General features: G+C 41.8%; 1 protein-coding gene across 3 annotated transcripts in view; it reads left to right on the forward strand.

Moving 5' to 3' along the window:
• The window catches only part of LOC106582452 (FERM, ARHGEF and pleckstrin domain-containing protein 1), a 177,085-nt gene that overhangs the window by 72,662 nt on the left and 83,998 nt on the right, over nucleotides 1-20,425 (forward strand). For all 3 annotated transcript variants that reach the window (XM_014165575.3, XM_014165577.3, XM_014165576.3), the window contains exons 3-5: nucleotides 16,984-17,085; nucleotides 17,208-17,250; nucleotides 19,168-19,246. In XM_014165575.3, the coding sequence (XP_014021050.2) occupies nucleotides 16,984-17,085; nucleotides 17,208-17,250; nucleotides 19,168-19,246 (224 nt within the window). The remainder of the gene's footprint in view (nucleotides 1-16,983; nucleotides 17,086-17,207; nucleotides 17,251-19,167; nucleotides 19,247-20,425) is intronic.

Consider the following 20,425-nt stretch of genomic DNA (forward strand, 5'->3'; position numbering starts at 1 on the left):
TAGATAATAAACACTGAGAAGCAACCTTCTAAATAGTCCGGGTGGCCATTTGATTAATTGTTCAGCAGTCATGGCTTGGGGGTAGAAGCTGTTAAGGAGCCTTTTGGACCTAGATTTGGCACTCCGGTACCGCTTGCCGTGCGGTAGTAGAGAGAACAGTCTACGGAGTCTCTGACAATTCTTTGGGCCTTCCTCTGACACTGCCTAGTATAGAGTTCCTGGATGGGAGGAAGCTTGGCCCCAGTGATGTACTGGGCCGTACTCACTACCCTCTGTAGTGCCTTACGGTCGGATGCCGAGCAGGTGCCATACCAGGCGGTGATGCAACCGGTCAGGATGCTCTTGATGGTGCGGCTATAGAACTTTTTGAGGAGCTGAGGACCCATGCCAAATCTTTTCAGTCTCCTGAGGGGGAAAAGGTGTTGTCGTGCCCTCTTCACGGCTGTCTTGGTGTGTTTGAACCATAATAGTTTGTTGGTGATGTGGACACCAAGGAATTTGAAGCTCTCAACCTGCTTCACTACAGACCATTGATGAAAATGCGGGTGTGCTCGGGCCTCCTTTTCCTGTAGTCCACAATCATCTCCTTTGTCTTGATCACGTTAAGGGAGAGGTTGTTATCCTGACACCACACAGCCAGGTCTATGACCTCCTCCTTATAGGCTGTCTCGTCGGTGATCAGGCCTACCGCTATTGTGTCGTCGGCAACTTAATGATGTTGTTGGAGTCGTACCAGGCCATGCAGTCATGAGTGAACAGGGAGTACAGGAGGGAACTGAGCACACCCCCTGAGGGGCCAGCAAAATTATATTATATCAAATGACAGTCAACTTTTTGTTGTGTATTTGTATGCCAATCTTTTTAAACAACATTTTAAACATAGCATTCAACTTAAAGATGTTGAGAGCCTTGAGAAGTTCATTCATCTGTCAATTAGCTTATTGATTGCCTTGGCAATGTACTGTGGTGTGTTTAAAACTATTCATAATGTGTCTTAGAGTATGAGTGCTGATCTAGGATCAGTTTTGCCTTTTTGATCATAATGAATAATATCATATAGACAGGGGGAACCTGATCCTAGACCAGCACTCCTACTTTGAGGCGCTTTATGAATAGTCTAGGTCAGAGATTTCCTCTGCTATTTCTCTTGGTGGCTTGTCCCATGCATGAGTCAAACAGGCCCTTGTGGGAGCTGAGGTGGAGCCGATTTATTATGGTGCCCAATTCCAACACCTCACTGCACCGCCATTACAACAGACCTTTTTACAGCAGGGGTCTTAAACTCTTTCTTGCCTAGGGACCCCCGCCCAGGCAAATCGGCAACCCATGGACCCCCTTTATATGTAAGCAAAAGGTTGAATACCCCTGTTTTACGGCATCGAATCAGCCCATAAAGTAGTGTAGAGTGTAACAAGAATGGCACCTGATGAAGATATTCAGAAAAACATTTTCAATGGTTGTTCTGCGGGATGGCTAACAGCAGTGAAACAAAATATCCTGTCTGTCTTGTAACTTCAAAGAGAAGAGTAAGAGAACAGTGATAAGATCCTGTTATCACCCCTACAGTGGTGGTGTTGTCTCTCTCTGAATAGTTGTCTCTACAGCAGAGAGTCAGGACTATACAGCACATGGATGGATTAGACCATTTGACATCTATGTCACTGTCATTCTCTGTTTTATTGTCATTTCGCTTTCTAGACATATCTGGAGTGGAATAATAGACAAGTGTCAGTTGCTGCTGAAGCAAAGCGTCCTACACAGAGTGACTGGCTTTGGGAATATTTGTGTCTGGCAGTTTAAGTCAAGCAGCATGGTGCCTGATTTTCAAGTGTACTGAAGAGGATTAAGGGATGAGAGGGGAAAAGAGGGACAGCCTTTCGCTAATTCCAAACTTCCTTAGAAACCCCCTGCTCCTCAGTTTATTTCCATGATCCTCTAAGCCTGCCATGAAAGAGGGGTCTCCAGCTGTTGAATGTACACAATATCATGATTAAGTAGAGCAAATTATTGCAAAATATTGTGCCCCAATCGTTTGGTTTGCCCCAATGTTGTAACCTATGCCGCCTGAGCTTCCCCTATGTTCTGTTGATGTGTTCTGCAAGAGGGGGCATAGCAAGGCTGGATAATCAGTTTGGTTATTTTCAGCGTTAAGATGAACAGTAGGAGGCTCAGAACACAGAGTGATGCACTGTTTTTCACACAGCAGAATAATGGTCACAACAGAACACAATTATACTTGCAAAATCACAAAGTTTCCAGCTGTCTTCATCAAGTCAGTAACAGGGAGGCTGTCCGAGTGTGGGAGAGAGGGGGCCAGTCAGGGGATGGTGTGTGCAGGAGGTGGAGGCTATCTCTTTATCCCCAGCCTCCTCTGAATCCAGGGGACATTCATGTCATGGCTGTCCTCTCCAGCCCTGGTGGTTTGGTTGCTGTGACATAATGACTTTGACAGCTGTGGCCGAATCGCCACTTTTGCTAAATGTTCATGTCGCTGTGATTTCATCCGCGGCTTGGGGTTTGGGCTTGGAGCAGAATGTGAAAGAGCAGCGATATTATCTTTTTAACTAAATAACTGACAGTTTTACTGTCTCCCTTGATGTCAATGAAGCTCTTACTTTGTGCCCACACCCCTTGACTGTTCCCTTATTTTAGATAGAAGTAAAGCCTTGACTGTTCCCTTATTTAGATAGAAATAAAGCCTTGACTGTTCCCTTATTTAGATAGAAATAAAGCCTTGACTGTTCCCTTATTTAGATAGAAATAAAGCCTTGACTGTTCCCTTATTTAGATAGAAATAAAGCCTTGACTGTTCCCTTATTTAGATAGAAATAAAGCCTTGACTGTTCCCTTATTTAGATAGAAATAAAGCCTTGATTGTTCCCTTATTTTGGATAGAAATAAAGCCTTGACTGTTCCCTTATTTTGGATAGAAGTAAAGCCTTGACTGTTCCCTTATTTAGATAGAAATAAAGCCTTGACTGTTCCCTTATTTAGATAGAAATAAAGCCTTGACTGTTCCCTTATTTAGATATAAATAAAGCCTTGACTGTTCCCTTATTTAGATAGAAATAAAGCCTTGACTGTTCCCTTATTTAGATAGAAATAAAGCCTTGATTGTTCCCTTATTTTGGATAGAAATAAAGCCTTGACTGTTCCCTTATTTAGATAGAAATAAAGCCTTGACTGTTCCTTTATTTAGATAGAAGTAAAGCCTTGACTGTTCCCTTATTTAGATAGAAATAAAGCCTTGACTGTTCCCTTATTTAGATAGAAATAAAGCCTTGACTGTTCCCTTATTTAGATAGAAATAAAGCCTTGACTGTTCCCTTATTTAGATAGAAATAAAGCCTTGACTGTTCCCTTATTTAGATAGAAATAAAGCCTTGACTCTTCCCTTATTTAGATAGAAATAAAGCCTTGACTCTTCCCTTATTTAGATAGAAATAAAGCCTTGACTGTTCCCTTATTTAAATAGAAATAAAGCCTTGACTGTTCCCTTATTTAGATAGAAATAAAGCCTTGACTGTTCCTTTATTTACATAGAAATAAAGCCTTGACTGTTCCTTTATTTACATAGAAATAAAGCCTTGACTGTTCCTTTATTTACATAGAAATAAAGCCTTGACTGTTCCTTTATTTACATAGAAATAAAGCCTTGACTGTTCCCTTATTTAGATAGAAATAAAGCCTTGACTGTTCCTTTATTTACATAGAAATAAAGCCTTTACTGTTCCCTTATTTAGATAGAAATAAAGCCTTGACTGTTCCCTTATTTTGGATAGAAGGAAAGCCTTGACTGTTCCCTTATTTTGGATAGAAGGAAAGCCTTGACTGTTCCCTTATTTGGATTGAAATAAAGCCTTGACTGTTCCCTTATTTAGATAGAAATAAAGCCTTGACTGTTCCCTTATTTAGATAGAAATAAAGCCTTGACTGTTCCCTTATTTAGATAGAAATAAAGCCTTGACTGTTCCCTTATTTAGATAGAAATAAAGCCTTGACTGTTCCCTTATTTTGGATAGAAGTAAAGCCTTGACTGTTCCTTTATTTACATAGAAATAAAGCCTTGACTGTTCCTTTATTTACATAGAAATAAAGCCTTGACTGTTCCTTTATTTACATAGAAATAAAGCCTTGACTGTTCCTTTATTTAAATAGAAATAAAGCCTTGACTGTTCCCTTATTTAGATAGAAATAAAGCCTTGACTGTTCCCTTATTTAGATAGAAATAAAGCCTTGACTGTTCCCTTATTTTGGATAGAACTAAAGCCTTGACTGTTCCCTTATTTTGGATAGAAGTAAAGCCTTGACTGTTCCCTTATTTAGATAGAAATAAAGCCTTGACTGTTCCCTTATTTAGATAGAAATAAAGCCTTGACTGTTCCCTTATTTAGATAGAAATAAAGCCTTGACTGTTCCCTTATTTAGATAGAAGTAAAGCCTTGACTGTTCCTTTATTTAGATAGAAATAAAGCCTTGACTGTTCCTTTATTTACATAGAAATAAACCCTTGACTGTTCCCTTATTTAGATAGAAATAAAGCCTTGACTGTTCCTTTATTTAGATAGAAATAAAGCCTTGACTGTTCCCTTATTTAGATAGAAATAAAGCCTTGACTGTTCCCTTATTTAGATAGAAATAAAGCTTTGACTGTTCCCTTATTTTGGATAGAAGTAAAGCCTTGACTGTTCCTTTATTTACATAGAAATAAAGCCTTGACTGTTCCTTTATTTACATAGAAATAAAGCCTTGACTGTTCCTTTATTTACATAGAAATAAAGCCTTGACTGTTCCTTTATTTACATAGAAATAAAGCCTTGACTGTTCCCTTATTTAGATAGAAATAAAGCCTTGACTGTTCCCTTATTTAGATAGAAATAAAGCCTTGACTGTTCCCTTATTTACATAGAAATAAAGCCTTGACTGTTCCCTTATTTAGATAGAAATAAAGCCTTGACTGTTCCCTTATTTTGGATAGAAATAAAGCCTTGACTGTTCCCTTATTTTGGATAGAAGTAAAGCCTTGACTGTTCCCTTATTTAGATAGAAATAAAGCCTTGACTGTTCCCTTATTTAGATAGAAATAAAGCCTTGACTGTTCCCTTATTTAGATAGAAATCAAGCCTTGACTGTTCCCTTATTTTGGATAGAAATAAAGCCTTGACTGTTCCCTTATTTAGATAGAAATAAAGCCTTGACTGTTCCCTTATTTAGATAGAAATAAAGCCTTGACTGTTCCCTTATTTAGATTGAAGTAAAGCCTTGACTGTTCCCTTATTTAGATAGAAATAAAGCCTTGACTGTTCCCTTATTTAGATAGAAATAAAGCCTTGACTGTTCCCTTATTTTGGATAGAAGTAAAACCTTGACTGTTCCTTTATTTACATAGAAATAAAGCCTTGACTGTTCCTTTATTTACATAGAAATAAAGCCTTGACTGTTCCTTTATTTACATAGAAATAAAGCCTTGACTGTTCCCTTATTTAGATAGAAATAAAGCCTTGACTGTTCCTTTATTTACATAGAAATAAAGCCTTTACTGTTCCCTTATTTAGATAGAAATAAAGCCTTGACTGTTCCCTTATTTAGATAGAAATAAAGCCTTGACTGTTCCTTTATTTACATAGAAATAAAGCCTTTACTGTTCCCTTATTTAGATAGAAATAAAGCCTTGACTGTTCCCTTATTTTGGATAGAAGGAAAGCCTTGACTGTTCCCTTATTTTGGATAGAAGGAAAGCCTTGACTGTTCCCTTATTTAGATAGAAATAAAGCCTTGACTGTTCCTTTATTTACATAGAAATAAAGCCTTTACTGTTCCCTTATTTAGATAGAAATAAAGCCTTGACTGTTCCTTTATTTACATAGAAATAAAGCCTTGACTGTTCCCTTATTTAGATAGAAATAATGCCTTGACTGTTCCCTTATTTAGATAGAAATAAAGCCTTGACTGTTCCCTTATTTAGATAGAAATAAAGCCTTGACTGTTCCCTATTTAGATAGAAATAAAGCCTTGACTGTTCCTTTATTTACATAGAAATAAAGCCTTTACTGTTCCCTTATTTAGATAGAAATAAAGCCTTGACTGTTCCCTTATTTAGATAGAAATAAAGCCTTGACTGTTCCTTTATTTACATAGAAATAAAGCCTTTACTGTTCCCTTATTTAGATAGAAATAAAGCCTTGACTGTTCCCTTATTTTGGATTGAAGGAAAGCCTTGACTGTTCCCTTATTTTGGATAGAAGGAAAGCCTTGACTGTTCCCTTATTTAGATAGAAATAAAGCCTTGACTGTTCCTTTATTTACATAGAAATAAAGCCTTTACTGTTCCCTTATTTAGATAGAAATAAAGCCTTGACTGTTCCTTTATTTACATAGAAATAAAGCCTTGACTGTTCCCTTATTTAGATAGAAATAAAGCCTTGACTGTTCCCTTATTTAGATAGAAATAAAGCCTTGACTGTTCCCTTATTTAGATAGAAATAAAGCCTTGACTGTTCCCTTATTTAGATAGAAATCAAGCCTTGACTGTTCCCTTATTTTGGATAGAAATAAAGCCTTGACTGTTCCCTTATTTAGATAGAAATAAAGCCTTGACTGTTCCCTTATTTAGATAGAAATAAAGCCTTGACTGTTCCCTTATTTAGATAGAAGTAAAGCCTTGACTGTTCCCTTATTTACATAGAAATAAAGCCTTGACTGTTCCTTTATTTAGATAGAAATAAAGCCTTGACTGTTCCTTTATTTACATAGAAATAAAGCCTTGACTGTTCCTTTATTTACATAGAAATAAAGCCTTGACTGTTCCCTTATTTAGATAGAAATAATGCCTTGACTGTTCCCTTATTTAGATAGAAATAAAGCCTTGACTGTTCCCTTATTTAGATAGAAGTAAAGCCTTGACTGTTCCTTTATTTAGATAGAAATAAAGCCTTGACTGTTCCTGTATTTACATTGAAATAAAGCCTTGACTGTTCCCTTATTTAGATAGAAATAAAGCCTTGTCTGTTCCTTTATTTAGATAGAAATAAAGCCTTGACTGTTCCCTTATTTAGATAGAAATAAAGCCTTGACTGTTCCCTTATTTAGATACAAATAAAGCCTTGACTGTTCCCTTATTTAGATAGAAATAAAGACTTGACTGTTCCTTTATTTACATAGAAATAAAGCCTTTACTGTTCCCTTATTTAGATAGAAATAAAGCCTTGACTGTTCCCTTATTTTGGATAGAAGGAAAGCCTTGACTGTTCCCTTATTTTGGATAGAAGGAAAGCCTTGACTGTTCCCTTATTTGGATAGAAATAAAGCCTTGACTGTTCCCTTATTTAGATAGAAATAAAGCCTTGACTGTTCCCTTATTTAGATAGAAATAAAGCCTTGACTGTTCCCTTATTTAAATAGAAATAAAGCCTTGACTGTTCCTTTATTTAGATAGAAATAAAGCCTTTACTGTTCCCTTATTTAGATAGAAATAAAGCCTTGACTGTTCCCTTATTTTGGATAGAAAGAAAGCCTTGACTGTTCCCTTATTTAGATAGAAATAAAGCCTTGACTGTTCCCTTATTTAGATAGAAATAAAGCCTTGACTGTTCCCTTATTTAGATAGAAATAAAGCCTTGACTGTTCCCTTATTTAGATAGAAATAATGGAACAGCCTCTTTCTTTAATGATACATCCTCATTTCATTAAAAGAAAGCATCCTCATCGTCCTCTTCCTCAGACTCACCTTCCTCCTCCTCATCTCCATCTCCCATCCTGACCACCTGCCCTTTCTCTCTAGTCAGTGCTTCCCCCCAGCACCATCCATAGCATTACCACCATCCATAACATGACTAGACCCAGCCTCATCTACACCACTATCCATATCATGACTAGACCCAGCCTCATCTACACCCCCATCTATAACCTGACTAGACCCAGCCTCATCTACACCACCATCTATAACCTGATAGACCCAGCCTCATCTACACCACCGGCCTGACTAGACCCAGCCTCATCTACACCACCATCTATAACCTGACTAGACCCAGCCTCATCTACACCACCAGCCTGACTAGACCCAGCCTCATCTACACCACCGTCTATAACCTGACTAGACCCAGCCTCATCTACACCACCATCTATAACCTGACTAGACCCAGCCTCAGCTACACCACCATCTATAACATGACTAGACCCAGCCTCATCTACACCACCACCATCTATAACCTGACTAGACCCAGCCTCATCGACACCATCTATAACCTGACTAGACCCAGCCTCATCTACACCACCATCTATAACCTGACTAGACCCAGCCCCATCTACACCACCATCCATAACCTGACTAGACCCAGCCTCATCTACACCACCATCTATAACCTGACTAGACCCAGCCTCATCTACACCATCTATAACCTGACTAGACCCAGCCTCATCTACACCACCATCTATAACCTGACTAGACCCAGCCTCATCTACACCACCATCCATAACATGACTAGACACAGCCTCATCTACACCACCATCTATAACCTGACTAGACCCAGCCTCATCTACACCACCACCATCTATAGCCTGACTAGACCCAGTCTCATCTACACCACCATCCATGACATGACTAGACCCAGGCTCATCTACACCACCAGCCTAACTAGACCCAGCCTCATCTACACCACCATCTATAACCTGACTAGACCCAGCCTCATCTACACCACCATCTATAGCCTGACTAGACCCAGCCTCATCTACACCACCATCTATAACCTGATTAGACCCAGCCTCATCTACACCACCATCTATAACCTGACTAGACCCAACCTCATCTACACCACCATCTATAAACTGACTAGACCCAGTCTCATCTACACCACCATCTATAACCTGACTAGACCCTGCCTCATCTACACCACCATCTATAGCCTGACTAGACCCAGCCTCATCTACACCACCATCTATAACCTGACTAGACCCAGCCTCATCTACACCACCAGCCTGACTAGACCCAGCCTCATCTACACCACCATCTATAACCTGACTAGACCCAGCCTCATCTACACCACCATCTATAACCTGACTAGACCCAGCCTCAGCTACACCACCATCTATAACATGACTAGACCCAGCCTCATCTACACCACCACCATCTATAACCTGACTAGACCCAGCCTCATCTACACCATCTATAACCTGACTAGACCCAGCCTAATCTACACCACCATCTATAACCTGACTAGACCCAGCCCCATCTACACCACCATCCATAACCTGACTAGACCCAGCCTCATCTACACCACCATCTATAACCTGACTAGACCCAGCCTCATCTACACCATCTATAACCTGACTAGACCCAGCCTCATCTACACCACCATCTATAACCTGACTAGACCCAGCCTCATCTACACCACCATCCATAACATGACTAGACCCAGTCTCATCTACACCACCATCCATAACATGACTAGACACAGCCTCATCTACACCACCATATATAACCTGACTAGACCCAGCCTCATCTACACCACCACCATCTATAGCCTGACTAGACCCAGTCTCATCTACACCACCATCCATGACATGACTAGACCCAGCCTCATCTACACCACCAGCCTGACTAGACCCAGCCTCATCTACACCACCATCTATAAGCTGACTAGACCCAGCCTCATCTACACCACCATCTATAGCCTGACTAGACCCAGCCTCATCTACACCACCATCTATAACCTGACTAGACCCAGCCTCATCTACACCACCATCTATAACCTGATTAGACCCAGCCTCATCTACACCACCATCTATAACCTGACTAGACCCAACCTCATCTACACCACCATCTATAACCTGACTAGACCCAGCCTCATCTACACCACCATCTATAACCTGACTAGACCCAGCCTCATCTACACCATCTATAACCTGACTAGGCCCAGCCTCATCTACACCACCACCACCACATCACAGCACTACAGCATGACTAGGCCCAGCCTCTGCTGCCTGCATCACATGGTCCCCTGCACGTTGATCTTGCCGACAGTACAAGAAAACCGCTAGCAAACTTCCCAAAATGACTCAACTCTTTCCGGATTTGATAATCCGTAATAAATGGAGGCAAATTGGCAACAACCACCCTAGTGGTAGTCGAAAGAGGAGAAATCGGCACCAACACATCCCTTACTGACTGACAATGAACAGACAAATGCATGCAATCATGTAAGACACCTGCTTTTTAGCATGACCTTTGTCGCTATGTGATTGTTATTTAAATCTAAGTAGTCATGCTTTGATGCCTACTTTAATCCTCTGTGTTGATGTCATGATGCATTCCTGCAGCGATTCAAAGTGGTACTTTGCATCGCTGCGTTGGTAAGCACAGCACAGTGAGTCAGAGACACACAGTGAGACAGACACAGTGAGTCAGAGACAGACACAGTGACAGACACAGTGACTCAGAGACAGACACAGTGAGTCAGAGACAGCTCTTCACATCTGTTCACAATGAAAGCACCACAAGGAGTCCCTGAATGGGAATGCATCTGCTCCTGTCCCCTAACCAAGCCTGTGATCTCAGCTCGGAGCAGTTTCTCTAAATTAAGAAACAGACATAGGAATAATGTCCCAATGCATTCTCACCGCCCAGTGCAGTCTCCATGTGCCTGGTTTTCCAGATTCTGCTCTGTGGTGTGGTGCTGTGTGGCAGACTGCCTGGTTCTCCAGTCTCCACAAACCGGGCCTTGCCAGCTAGCAGACCCTGGCAGACCCAGTCCACAGAACCTAGTCTGGGGGAGACCTCAGACCAAATGCCTTAAATCTCGAACACCTGACGAAGCCTTTCTCTGACACAAGGTTTACAAACAGATTGGAGGGGAGGAAGAGGGGGGAGGAGGGCGAAGGTTTGGCCTGACCGTAACCACCAAGCCTGTTTTCTCTTTTTACCCCTCTCCTATTAGCTGCAGCATGAAGAGGTCAGTGTACTGAGAATTGCATGCCTCCACTGGAACATATAAACACTGCTAACATCCAAGAGACTGTGTTTAAACAAGTTCATGTCTGGCAATAATTGGTTTACAGAGAAGGGCTGAAATAGGATCAACACCAGTATTGATGTGCAAACCATCTGAAATGCTCCTTAGAGGAATGCCCAAAGTAAAACGATTTGTGACATTCTCCTGGTACTGCAGATCAGGATAAAAATGTCAGCTGCCAAGCTTGATGTTTGCTGATGCAGTGTGACCTTTTTAATCGGAAGGTTTCTGTAGCGTACTGTGTCGAGGGTATTGGACCAGAAATCATCATAGGGAGGTTTCTGTACCTTGCTGTGGGTATGGGACCAGAAATCATGTGTGTGTGACATGTGATTGAGTGTTTGTGTGTGTGTATCATATCAGTGTCTACAACTGTACTGTATGCAGAGTGATGGTGGCTGTGCCTTGGCACATTAATGACTGAGGTTCTTATTGTGTTGGTGGCGGCAGTGGTCACAGATGGCAGGACTATTACTCCAGTCCAGTGTGCCTCTACTTTTAATCCAGCCATCCTCTACTCAGTTCTACTCTACTCTACTCTACTTAGCTCTACTCAGGTCTACTCTACTCTAATCAGCTTTACTCTACTCCGCTCTACTCCACTCTACTCTACTAAGATCTACTCTACTCCGCTCTACTCCACTCTACTCTACTCTACTCTACTCAGCTCTACTTAGCTCTACTCAGTTTACTCTACTCTACTCTACTCTACTCAGCTCTACTCTACTCAGCTCTACTCAGCTCTACTCAGCTCTACTCAGCTCTACTTTACTCTACTTAGCTCTACTCAGCTCTACTCTGCTCAGCTCAGCTCTACTCAGCTCTACTCAGCTCTACTTTACTCTACTTAGCTCTACTCAGCTCTGCTCAGCTCTACTCAGCTCTACTCAGCTCTGCTCTACTCAGCTCTACTCAGCTCTACTCAGCTCTTCTCTACTCTACTTAGCTCTGCTCTACTCTACTCTACTCTACTCTACTCAGCTCTGCTTTACTCCGCTCTACTCTTCTCTACTCAGCTCTACTCCGCTCTATTCTGCTCTACTCGACTCTGCTCTACTCTACTCAGCTCTACTCTACTCAGATCTACTCTACTCAGATCTACTCCACTCCACTCAGCTCTACTTTACTCTACGCTGCTCTACTTAGCTCTACTCAGCTCTACTCTGCTCAGCTCTACTCTCTCTGCTCTACTTAGCTCTACTCAGCTCTACTCTACTCAGCTCTACTCTACTCAGCTCTACTCTCTCTGCTCTACTCAGCTCTACTCAGCTCTACTCAGCTCTTCTCTACTCTACTTAGCTCCGCTCTACTCTTCTCTACTCAGCTCTACTCCGCTCTATTCTGCTCTACTCTACTCTACTCAGCTCGACTCTGCTCTACTCTACTCAGCTCTACTCTACTCAACTCACCTCTACTCACCTCTACTCATCTCTACTCCACTCATCTCTGCTTTGTACTGCAGCTCTGAATGAGACCCACCAAGAGACCACCACTGAGACACTAAAACACTCTTCATCCTCTGTCCGTCCCTTAGAATGTCCATCCCCTGTCCGTCTCTTAGAATGTCCATCCTCTGTCCGTCCCTTAGAATGTCTATCCTCTGTCCGTCCCTTAAAGCTCAGACACACTGGCAGGATTGTCAAACGTTTGCCTGCTGACAGTACTTAGCACCTCTGAACAGTGTCGGCAGTCAATCTCTTTTGTGTTCACAAAGCAAAGACCTTGAAAGTTGTCTGCCACTCAGCCTTGTTAAAATAGAATGGGTAGGTTCGTCGCTACCAGGTCGGCATGCAGCAGGTACCGCTTTTGTTCTAACAAGAGAAGGAACGGCCTCCCACTGTGATAAGTACCTATCTATCGGCAGTGAGGTTCTTGGTGTGTTTCATGCTTTAGAATGTCTATCCTTCACGCTGTCCCCCACTCTTCACCCTCTGTCTGTCCATTAGAATGTCTATCCTTCACGCTGTCCCCCACTCTTCACCCTCTGTCTGTCCATTAGAATGTCTATCCTTCATGCTGTCCCCCACTCTTCACCCTCTGTCTGTCCATTAGAATGTCTATCCTTCACGCTGTCCCCCACTCTTCACCCTCTGTCTGTCCATTAGAATGTCTATCCTTCACGCTGTCCCCCACTCTTCACCCTCTGTCTGTCCATTAGAATGTCTATCCTTCACGCTGTCCCCCACTCTTCATTATGCACTTTATTCTAGTGATGCACTGTATTCTAGTGATGCACTGTATTCTAGTGGTGCACTGTATTCTAGTGGTGCACTGTGGTGCACTGTATTATAGTGATGCACTGTATTCTAGGGATGCACTGTATTCTAGTACCAAATGCAGAAAATCCAGGCTACTAACTTAGATTTCCTGTCTGGTTGGGGCTGCAACCGCAGGACCTTGGCAGGCCGGCAGCAGTGTGGGTGAGTGGGTGTTTGGCTGGTGGATGCTCTGGTGAGCTCTAGCCTCTTGCTCCCCTGTGCTCTCACTCATAACCCCTCCACCATATGGAAACAGCTGGTCCTCTGTGGTGGGCACTCTGTGATGCCCTTAGCTCCCTACATCCTGTAGTCAGGAGGGACAGTCGTGTAGGGAGAGAGGGCAGGGAACCAGAAAGCTATGGGGAGGGAAGCTGGCTATGGTGGTGCTATATTGGACATATTTAATTTAAATATTAGTTTATTTTATTGAGGCAATTTATTGTTTAATTAACACTGATATAAGTGAGTCTAATAATGCAAAACATGAACCTATTTCCCATTGGTCAGTAATGAGGATTGCCCTCTTGTGATTGGAAGAGGTCACTATATACAGTAATCCAGGAAGTAGAGAAAGTCTTAGTTCCAATGACTGCCCTTATGTGGAGATGGACTGAATGAGGAGAGGGAGAGAGCTTGGTGAACAAGGACAGGAGTTACAGAGTAGAGAAGGAGAAGAGGGTGGTGAAGAAGATTGTAGAACGATAGAATAGGGGGAGAAGGGGGAGGGGGTGAAGATTGTAGAATGATAGAATAGGGGGAGAAAGGGGATGTGAAGATTGTAGAACGATAGAATAGGGGGAGAAAGGGGGGGTGAATATTGTAGAACGATAGAATGGGGGAGAAAGGGGGGGTGAAGATTGTAGAAGGATAGAATAGGGGAGAAAGGGGGAGGGGGTGAATATTGTAGAAGGATAGAATAGGGGGGTGTGAAGATTATCCTAGCCAAAGGGGCGGGACTGTTACTATAAACACTGGCATAACTGTGCTACGTTCTGCTCTGGTGAAAACCGTTCAAAAAAAACACAGCTTGGCTAAACAGCTCAACTCCCCTGCCTGCCTGCTATGCTTCTGTCTTCTTAGGGGTTTTCCAGCAGGACACGTGGCTTTAACTGCAGTGCCTGCCATCCCTTTGTGCCTCTAAATGTGACCCACCACCTCGATTCAGTCTTATGGAGCAAAATTGGATAAAAGTAGAGACTCAGAGCTAGAAAATGGTATATTATACACTGCAGTTGAAGAACAATGGGAAAGTAATTCTACTTTGAAAGTTAACTTTGTAACCCCACTTTTGATAAAATGGCCCTTAAATGTTTTGGTACACCTACTGGAGAGCTCTTCTTTGTCTACACCTATTCAGCATTGTTCACACCCTCTTAAACCTTAGCCCCACCCATCTCTTTAAGGATTCACGTGAGGCCATGTGCTAAACAGAGTGAGTAAGGTAGTGTAGTAAACAACCAAAGATAGTAGCCTACAATAAGGACAAACTGCAGGTAAAAATACACTTTTTCTAGTCCTTGGCCAATATCCTAATCTGACTTTGAAAATGTCCAGATAAAAATATTTGATAAATATTTTATCATTATTAGATGCTCACCCAGACACTTGTCTAAATTGATGGGTCATGTGAAAGAAATGCTATAACCACCCTCCAGTCACATCTAGATAAGTGGCTGGTTCACTATTATCTAGACATGTACACATGTTCATGAAATACCAAAGATGGCTGTAATTACCCCGGACACACCTGGCTAACTTGATGGGTCAGGTTATCATTCTCTTGAGAAGTGGAAGAGTGTAGACCTGTAGCTAGCTAGCTAAACAATCTCAACCCATAGCTACAGTACAAATGGATTGTTATAGCTAGCCACATGAAATGCTGTAGTATGAATCTGCAGGTAGCTTAAGCTAACCAACTAGGTTCGATGTTAGCTAGCTAACATTTGGCCATAACTAGCAATGCAAGTGGATTTCGGAGATACAAATAATATTACTACACAGATCATACATGTAACGTTAGCTAGCGAGCCAGCAAGCTAACGTTCGCTAGCAAACAGTAGGCTTTAACTTGCAATGAATATGACTTTGACAAAATTTGAAATGTATAATATCTGAAAATGTAGCTGGACTCTTACCCGTATACATGGATGAACGCTTCATGGCAGCATGTCTTTTTGGTAAAGTTTTTATTTTATCAGGTAAGTTGACAGAACACATTCTCATTTACAGCAACAACCTGGGGAATAGTTACAGGGGAGAGGAATGAGCCAATTAGAAGCTGGGGATGATTAGGTGGCCATGGTGGTTTGAGGGCCAGATTGGGAATTTAGATAGGACAACGTGGTTAACACCTCTACTCTTACGATAAGTGCCATGGGATCTATAGCGACAACAGAGAGTTAGGACACCCATTTAATGTCCTATCAGCAAGGGGCATTGGAATATTTTTTTAGACTAGAGGAAAGAGTGTCTCCTCCTGGCCCTCCCATCCAGGATTAACCCTGCTTAGCTCCAGAGGCAAGCCAGCAGTGGTATTCAGGGTGCTGCTGGCGGTTTGTAGCTAGCTACTGCTTGTTTGACCCGTTGTTGTGTCAAGCACTCCGGCTCACACTGACCTTATGCAGAAAGTAGTCCATCACAACTTTATCCAAATGATCTTTGTCGATAGCGCCTGCTAAATTCTGTTGCAAGGAGCAACACTTTTGTAGATCTCCAAGGCTAATGTTATATCTTTCAAAAATGTGTATAAAAATAATATATATTTGTTAAAACGTTAAAGTGTCTCTCCTGTGAAGTAGTGTCGTGCGACATACGCCTAGCTTCGTGAAACGTGTCATAAATTAGTAGTTTTTTTTTCTCAAAAGTCAGGGAAGCTATAAGGGGTTGCCTTGGTGTTGGCTGTGTATGTTCCCATGGGACAGGAAAAGAAGTAGTGGGTGAAAAACAGCCAGATGACCGACTGACGGAGACTTGAAAGAGTCATGGAGGAATGGACTTCCTAGGTGAGCTGGGTTGCCACTAGATCAGCTTCAATGAGCACTATGTCATCGTCAGTCCCCATGGTGATACTGAGAACACAGAACAAAGCCCCCCCCCCTCTCTGTCTGCTCCTCTCAGTGTCCCATCTCTTTGGGCCTCCATAAGAGGAGAGGAGGGGGAGGTTTTGAGCAATCTTCTGGGAGTGAAGGGAGGGGAATGGTTTCTATGGAGCCACCCACTATCCATGCAGCCAGTCATACTACACTCAGTCACTACTGCAAATGTCTCTGTTGTTTGTCTGTGGCATTCCTCTTGATCCACAAAGTCCTAGAGAGATTTATTTTAACTAGGCAAGTCAGTTATTTTACAATGACAGTGATACAGCTCAGGATCAAACCAGGGTCTGTAGTGACGCCTCTAACACTGAGATGCAGTGCCGTAGACAGCTGCGCCACTCGGGAGCCCCTAAGCGGTGATGAGATCCAGTCCTGAATGTGCTCTCGTGATCGCTGATCCTTGATTAACCTTGCAGATAGACTTTGCTGAGGGGATTTTCTGTGAAATGTCATCAGAATGAGTCTTTAAAACCGATGGACAATATCATCCATTGTCTAAGTACACATTTATCATTGAGTGATTGAGCTAGTGAATGCCAGCCAGCCCACCGTACAGTCAATAGGTAATTCACTACTGCACCAGGTATTTCTCTAACTTACCATGTATGTTTCTGTCTTTCACAGCAAAGAGCCTCAGGCAAGGTGTTGTTTGACCTGGTGTGTACCCACCTGAACCTCGTTGAGGGAGACTACTTCGGCCTAGAATACCAACACCACAAGATGATGGTGAGTGAAGAAATATACACAGTCCTTAAGGGTTGTTTCTGGACTGGGTGTGTTAGTGTAGAAGCCTTGAATTCATATCTCTATGCTGACTAAAGGGGCGTTTGCTTTCCTTATGTTCACAGGTTTGGTTAGACCTCCTAAAGCCTATTGTCAAGCAGCTAAGACGTAAGTACGCTGACTTTATTACACATTTTTACACGGCTGGCAATGGACAGTTCATGCTTCATTTGCTTCAACTAACACTGGTGGTATGGTTGCTAACAGAAGAAAATGAATCAAGCTTTACATAGAAACATTACATGTCTTTGAAAGGAGACAGCTAGGAGACTTAATTTAGTTGTGGTGTGAGGAAGTCTCAACACCCTGTCTCGTCCAAGCAAACTTAAAGTGATGCTCCAGGACTTTTTAAAATCATTTCAGCCAGTAGTTTTGAAGGTGTGTTACTTGTGTACTACTTGTCATCCAATTGTGTACCACTATCTAGAACCGTCTATGTAGGGTTCTTCAAAGAACCCCCTGTATATGATTCTACCTAGAACCCTATGACGGGTTCTACCTAGAACCCTATGACGGGTTCTGCCTAGAACCCTCTATGATGGGTTCTACCCAGGGCCATTTTATCTTTGGCGGGTTCTTCTTAGAACCCCCTATGAAGGGTTCTACCAAGAACCATTTTATCTTATTAACCTTTTAACATGTAATTACATTTTTTATGACAATACATCATGAGGCCTTTCATTGAGGGCATAGTTATTCTTTAACACAGTGGTGTTAGAAATCTCCTGGTTTACAGGCCACATCAGGCCTTCAAGTCACATTATGCTGACCTGCAACGTGGTATAATTCCTATTGGAATCCAACCAGAATTAGGATAGCCAACAAGTAGAATTGTTAATTACCCACAACCTGCATTTAGATTGACTGCCAGGGTAGGGAGAGTTGAATACTGAGACTACCTCAATCATCTAAACTGGAATAACCATCTCAGTAACATGTGGAATAATTCTAGATACTAATAGATTGGATTAGTTTTGAATACTGTATGTTGTTTATCTTTGTGTAGCATAACATTTATCAACCAATCAATGTACATGCAAAAACACAGATATTACAGTAAAACAAACAATTCTTAAAAGTTTCCTGAAATAAAGCATGTTGGGAAATATGAAATCTTGCCTTCCGAAAAATCCTTCTTGCCTTGCAAAGAATCATCAAAGAACCCTTTCTTCCAAAAAAAGGTTCTTAGGATGTTAAAGGTTCTAGGTAGAACCCTTTGCCTTACAAAGAACCCTTGTCTTCCAAAAAGGGTTCTTCTGATTAAAACGGTCCTTGGTAGAACCCGATCCCTCCGCATAGAATCCTTTTGGAACAATTTTTTCTAAGAGTGTACCATTCCCCATTCAAAGGCACCCTGTGAATGGCACACATACACAATCCATGTCTCAATTGTCTCAAGGCTTAAAAATCCTTCTTTAATCTACACTGATTGAAGTGGATTTAACAAGTAACATCAATAAGGGATCATATCTTTCATGTCATGGAAAGAGCAGGTGTACTTAATGTTTTGTACACTCTGTGTACTGCATTCGGTTGTTCGCAATTCGTACCATATGTTACGAATCTGTCGTCCCTAAGATCCCAAACTGCATCTTTATTCACACACAGAGACCATCTCTTCCAGACTGAGGCTCCACTGTTAAAACTTGTACAACTCGAGTCATAAAGCTTTCATCAAGTCTTATGGAAGACTGGCTTGCTCATCTACAAACAAGGGTTTTTGGTGCATAAGAGAAAGTACACTGCTTGTTATGATTTCATTGGTCAGTGAGACAAGCAAAGGAATCATAGAGATCCGGATAATGTGTTTAGAATGTGTTCTCTAATTCTATGATAGGAATCTCCAGATAATGTGTTTAGAATGTGTTCTCTAATTCTATGATAGGAATCTCCAGATAATGTGTTTAGAATGTGTTCTCTAATTCTATGATAGGAATCTCCAGATAATGTGTTTAGAATGTGTTCTCTGTATCGTCTTGGCTGTGACTCCTCCTCTATAACCAAGCCATTATCTCACACCCACAGGGCCCAAGCACACAGTCCTGAGATTTGTGGTGAAGTTCTTCCCCCCAGACCACGCCCAGCTACTGGAGGAATTGACCAGGTAAGACTAAACAGATAGAAGCCTAGGTTTAATCAGCAACATACCAACTGCCATTTCAGACAAACGCTCAATCTACAGAAGCTCAGCTATAGGGTTTCCTCATCGGCAGGTGCTTAAAAGTCCAATGCAGCTGTTTTTATCTCAATATCAAATCATTTTCTGGGTAACAATGAAGTACATTACTGTGGTTGTTTTCTATAAAAACATTTTTTTTAAAGAAAACAATAATAACTTCTTAGCAAAAAGCAATTTCTCAAGCAAGAATTTAGCTAGGACTGTCTGGAAGTGGTATGAGTGGGGAAGGGAAAACTAAAAACTAGTGTTATTGGCAGATAGGTTTGGAACTCTCTTTCTTATTGGTCTATTAACTAATTTACCACCTGGGGATGTCACCAGGCAGGCCAAAACTCCATCCCACCAAAACAGGCTGAAACTTCACGAGGTCTTTACAAACAGCTCTTACACTAAAAGGGCATTATCATCATTTTCACAATTTCACAGTATTATTCCAACCTCATAGTGTGGAAATATCCAGGTAACTGCCAAAATAAAGGACACACCAAGATAAAGTGTCTTAATAGGGCGTTGGGCCACCATGAGCCGCCAGATCAGCTTTAATGCGGCTTGGCATAGATTCTAGTGTCACCATTCTTCCTCAAGAATTTCCATAATTTAGTGTTTTGTTGATGGTGGTGGAAAACGCTGTCTCAGGCGCCACTCCAGAATCTCCCATAAGTGTTCAATTAGGTTGAGATCTGGTGACTGAGACAGACACACACACAGACAGACAGACAGACAGACAGACAGACAGACAGACAGACAGACAGACACCCTTTAAACCCCCTATGCTCCTTTGAGACCCATCTGTCAAGTCACTGATATCTTCTAGCCATGGTAGCCAAAATAATGGGCAACTGGGCATTTTTATATATGACCCTAAGCATGATGGGATAGTAATTGCTTAATTAACTCAGGAACCACACCTTTGCTGGATGCACCTGCTTTCAATATACTTTGTATCCCTCATTTACTCAAGTGTTTCCTTTATTTTGGCAGTTACCTGTATATAAAACAGAAAAATCAAAAATGTTATTGTCCTGGGCCTTTAATAATATGACTGTATTCAGCTGACAAGCTGTTGACACGGTCTGGTGCATAAACTGGTACAGTATATAAGGC

This window comes from Salmo salar, chromosome 21 (genome assembly GCF_965601325.2).
Source record: "Salmo salar chromosome 21, fSalSal1, whole genome shotgun sequence".
Lineage (NCBI taxonomy): Eukaryota > Metazoa > Chordata > Actinopteri > Salmoniformes > Salmonidae > Salmo > Salmo salar.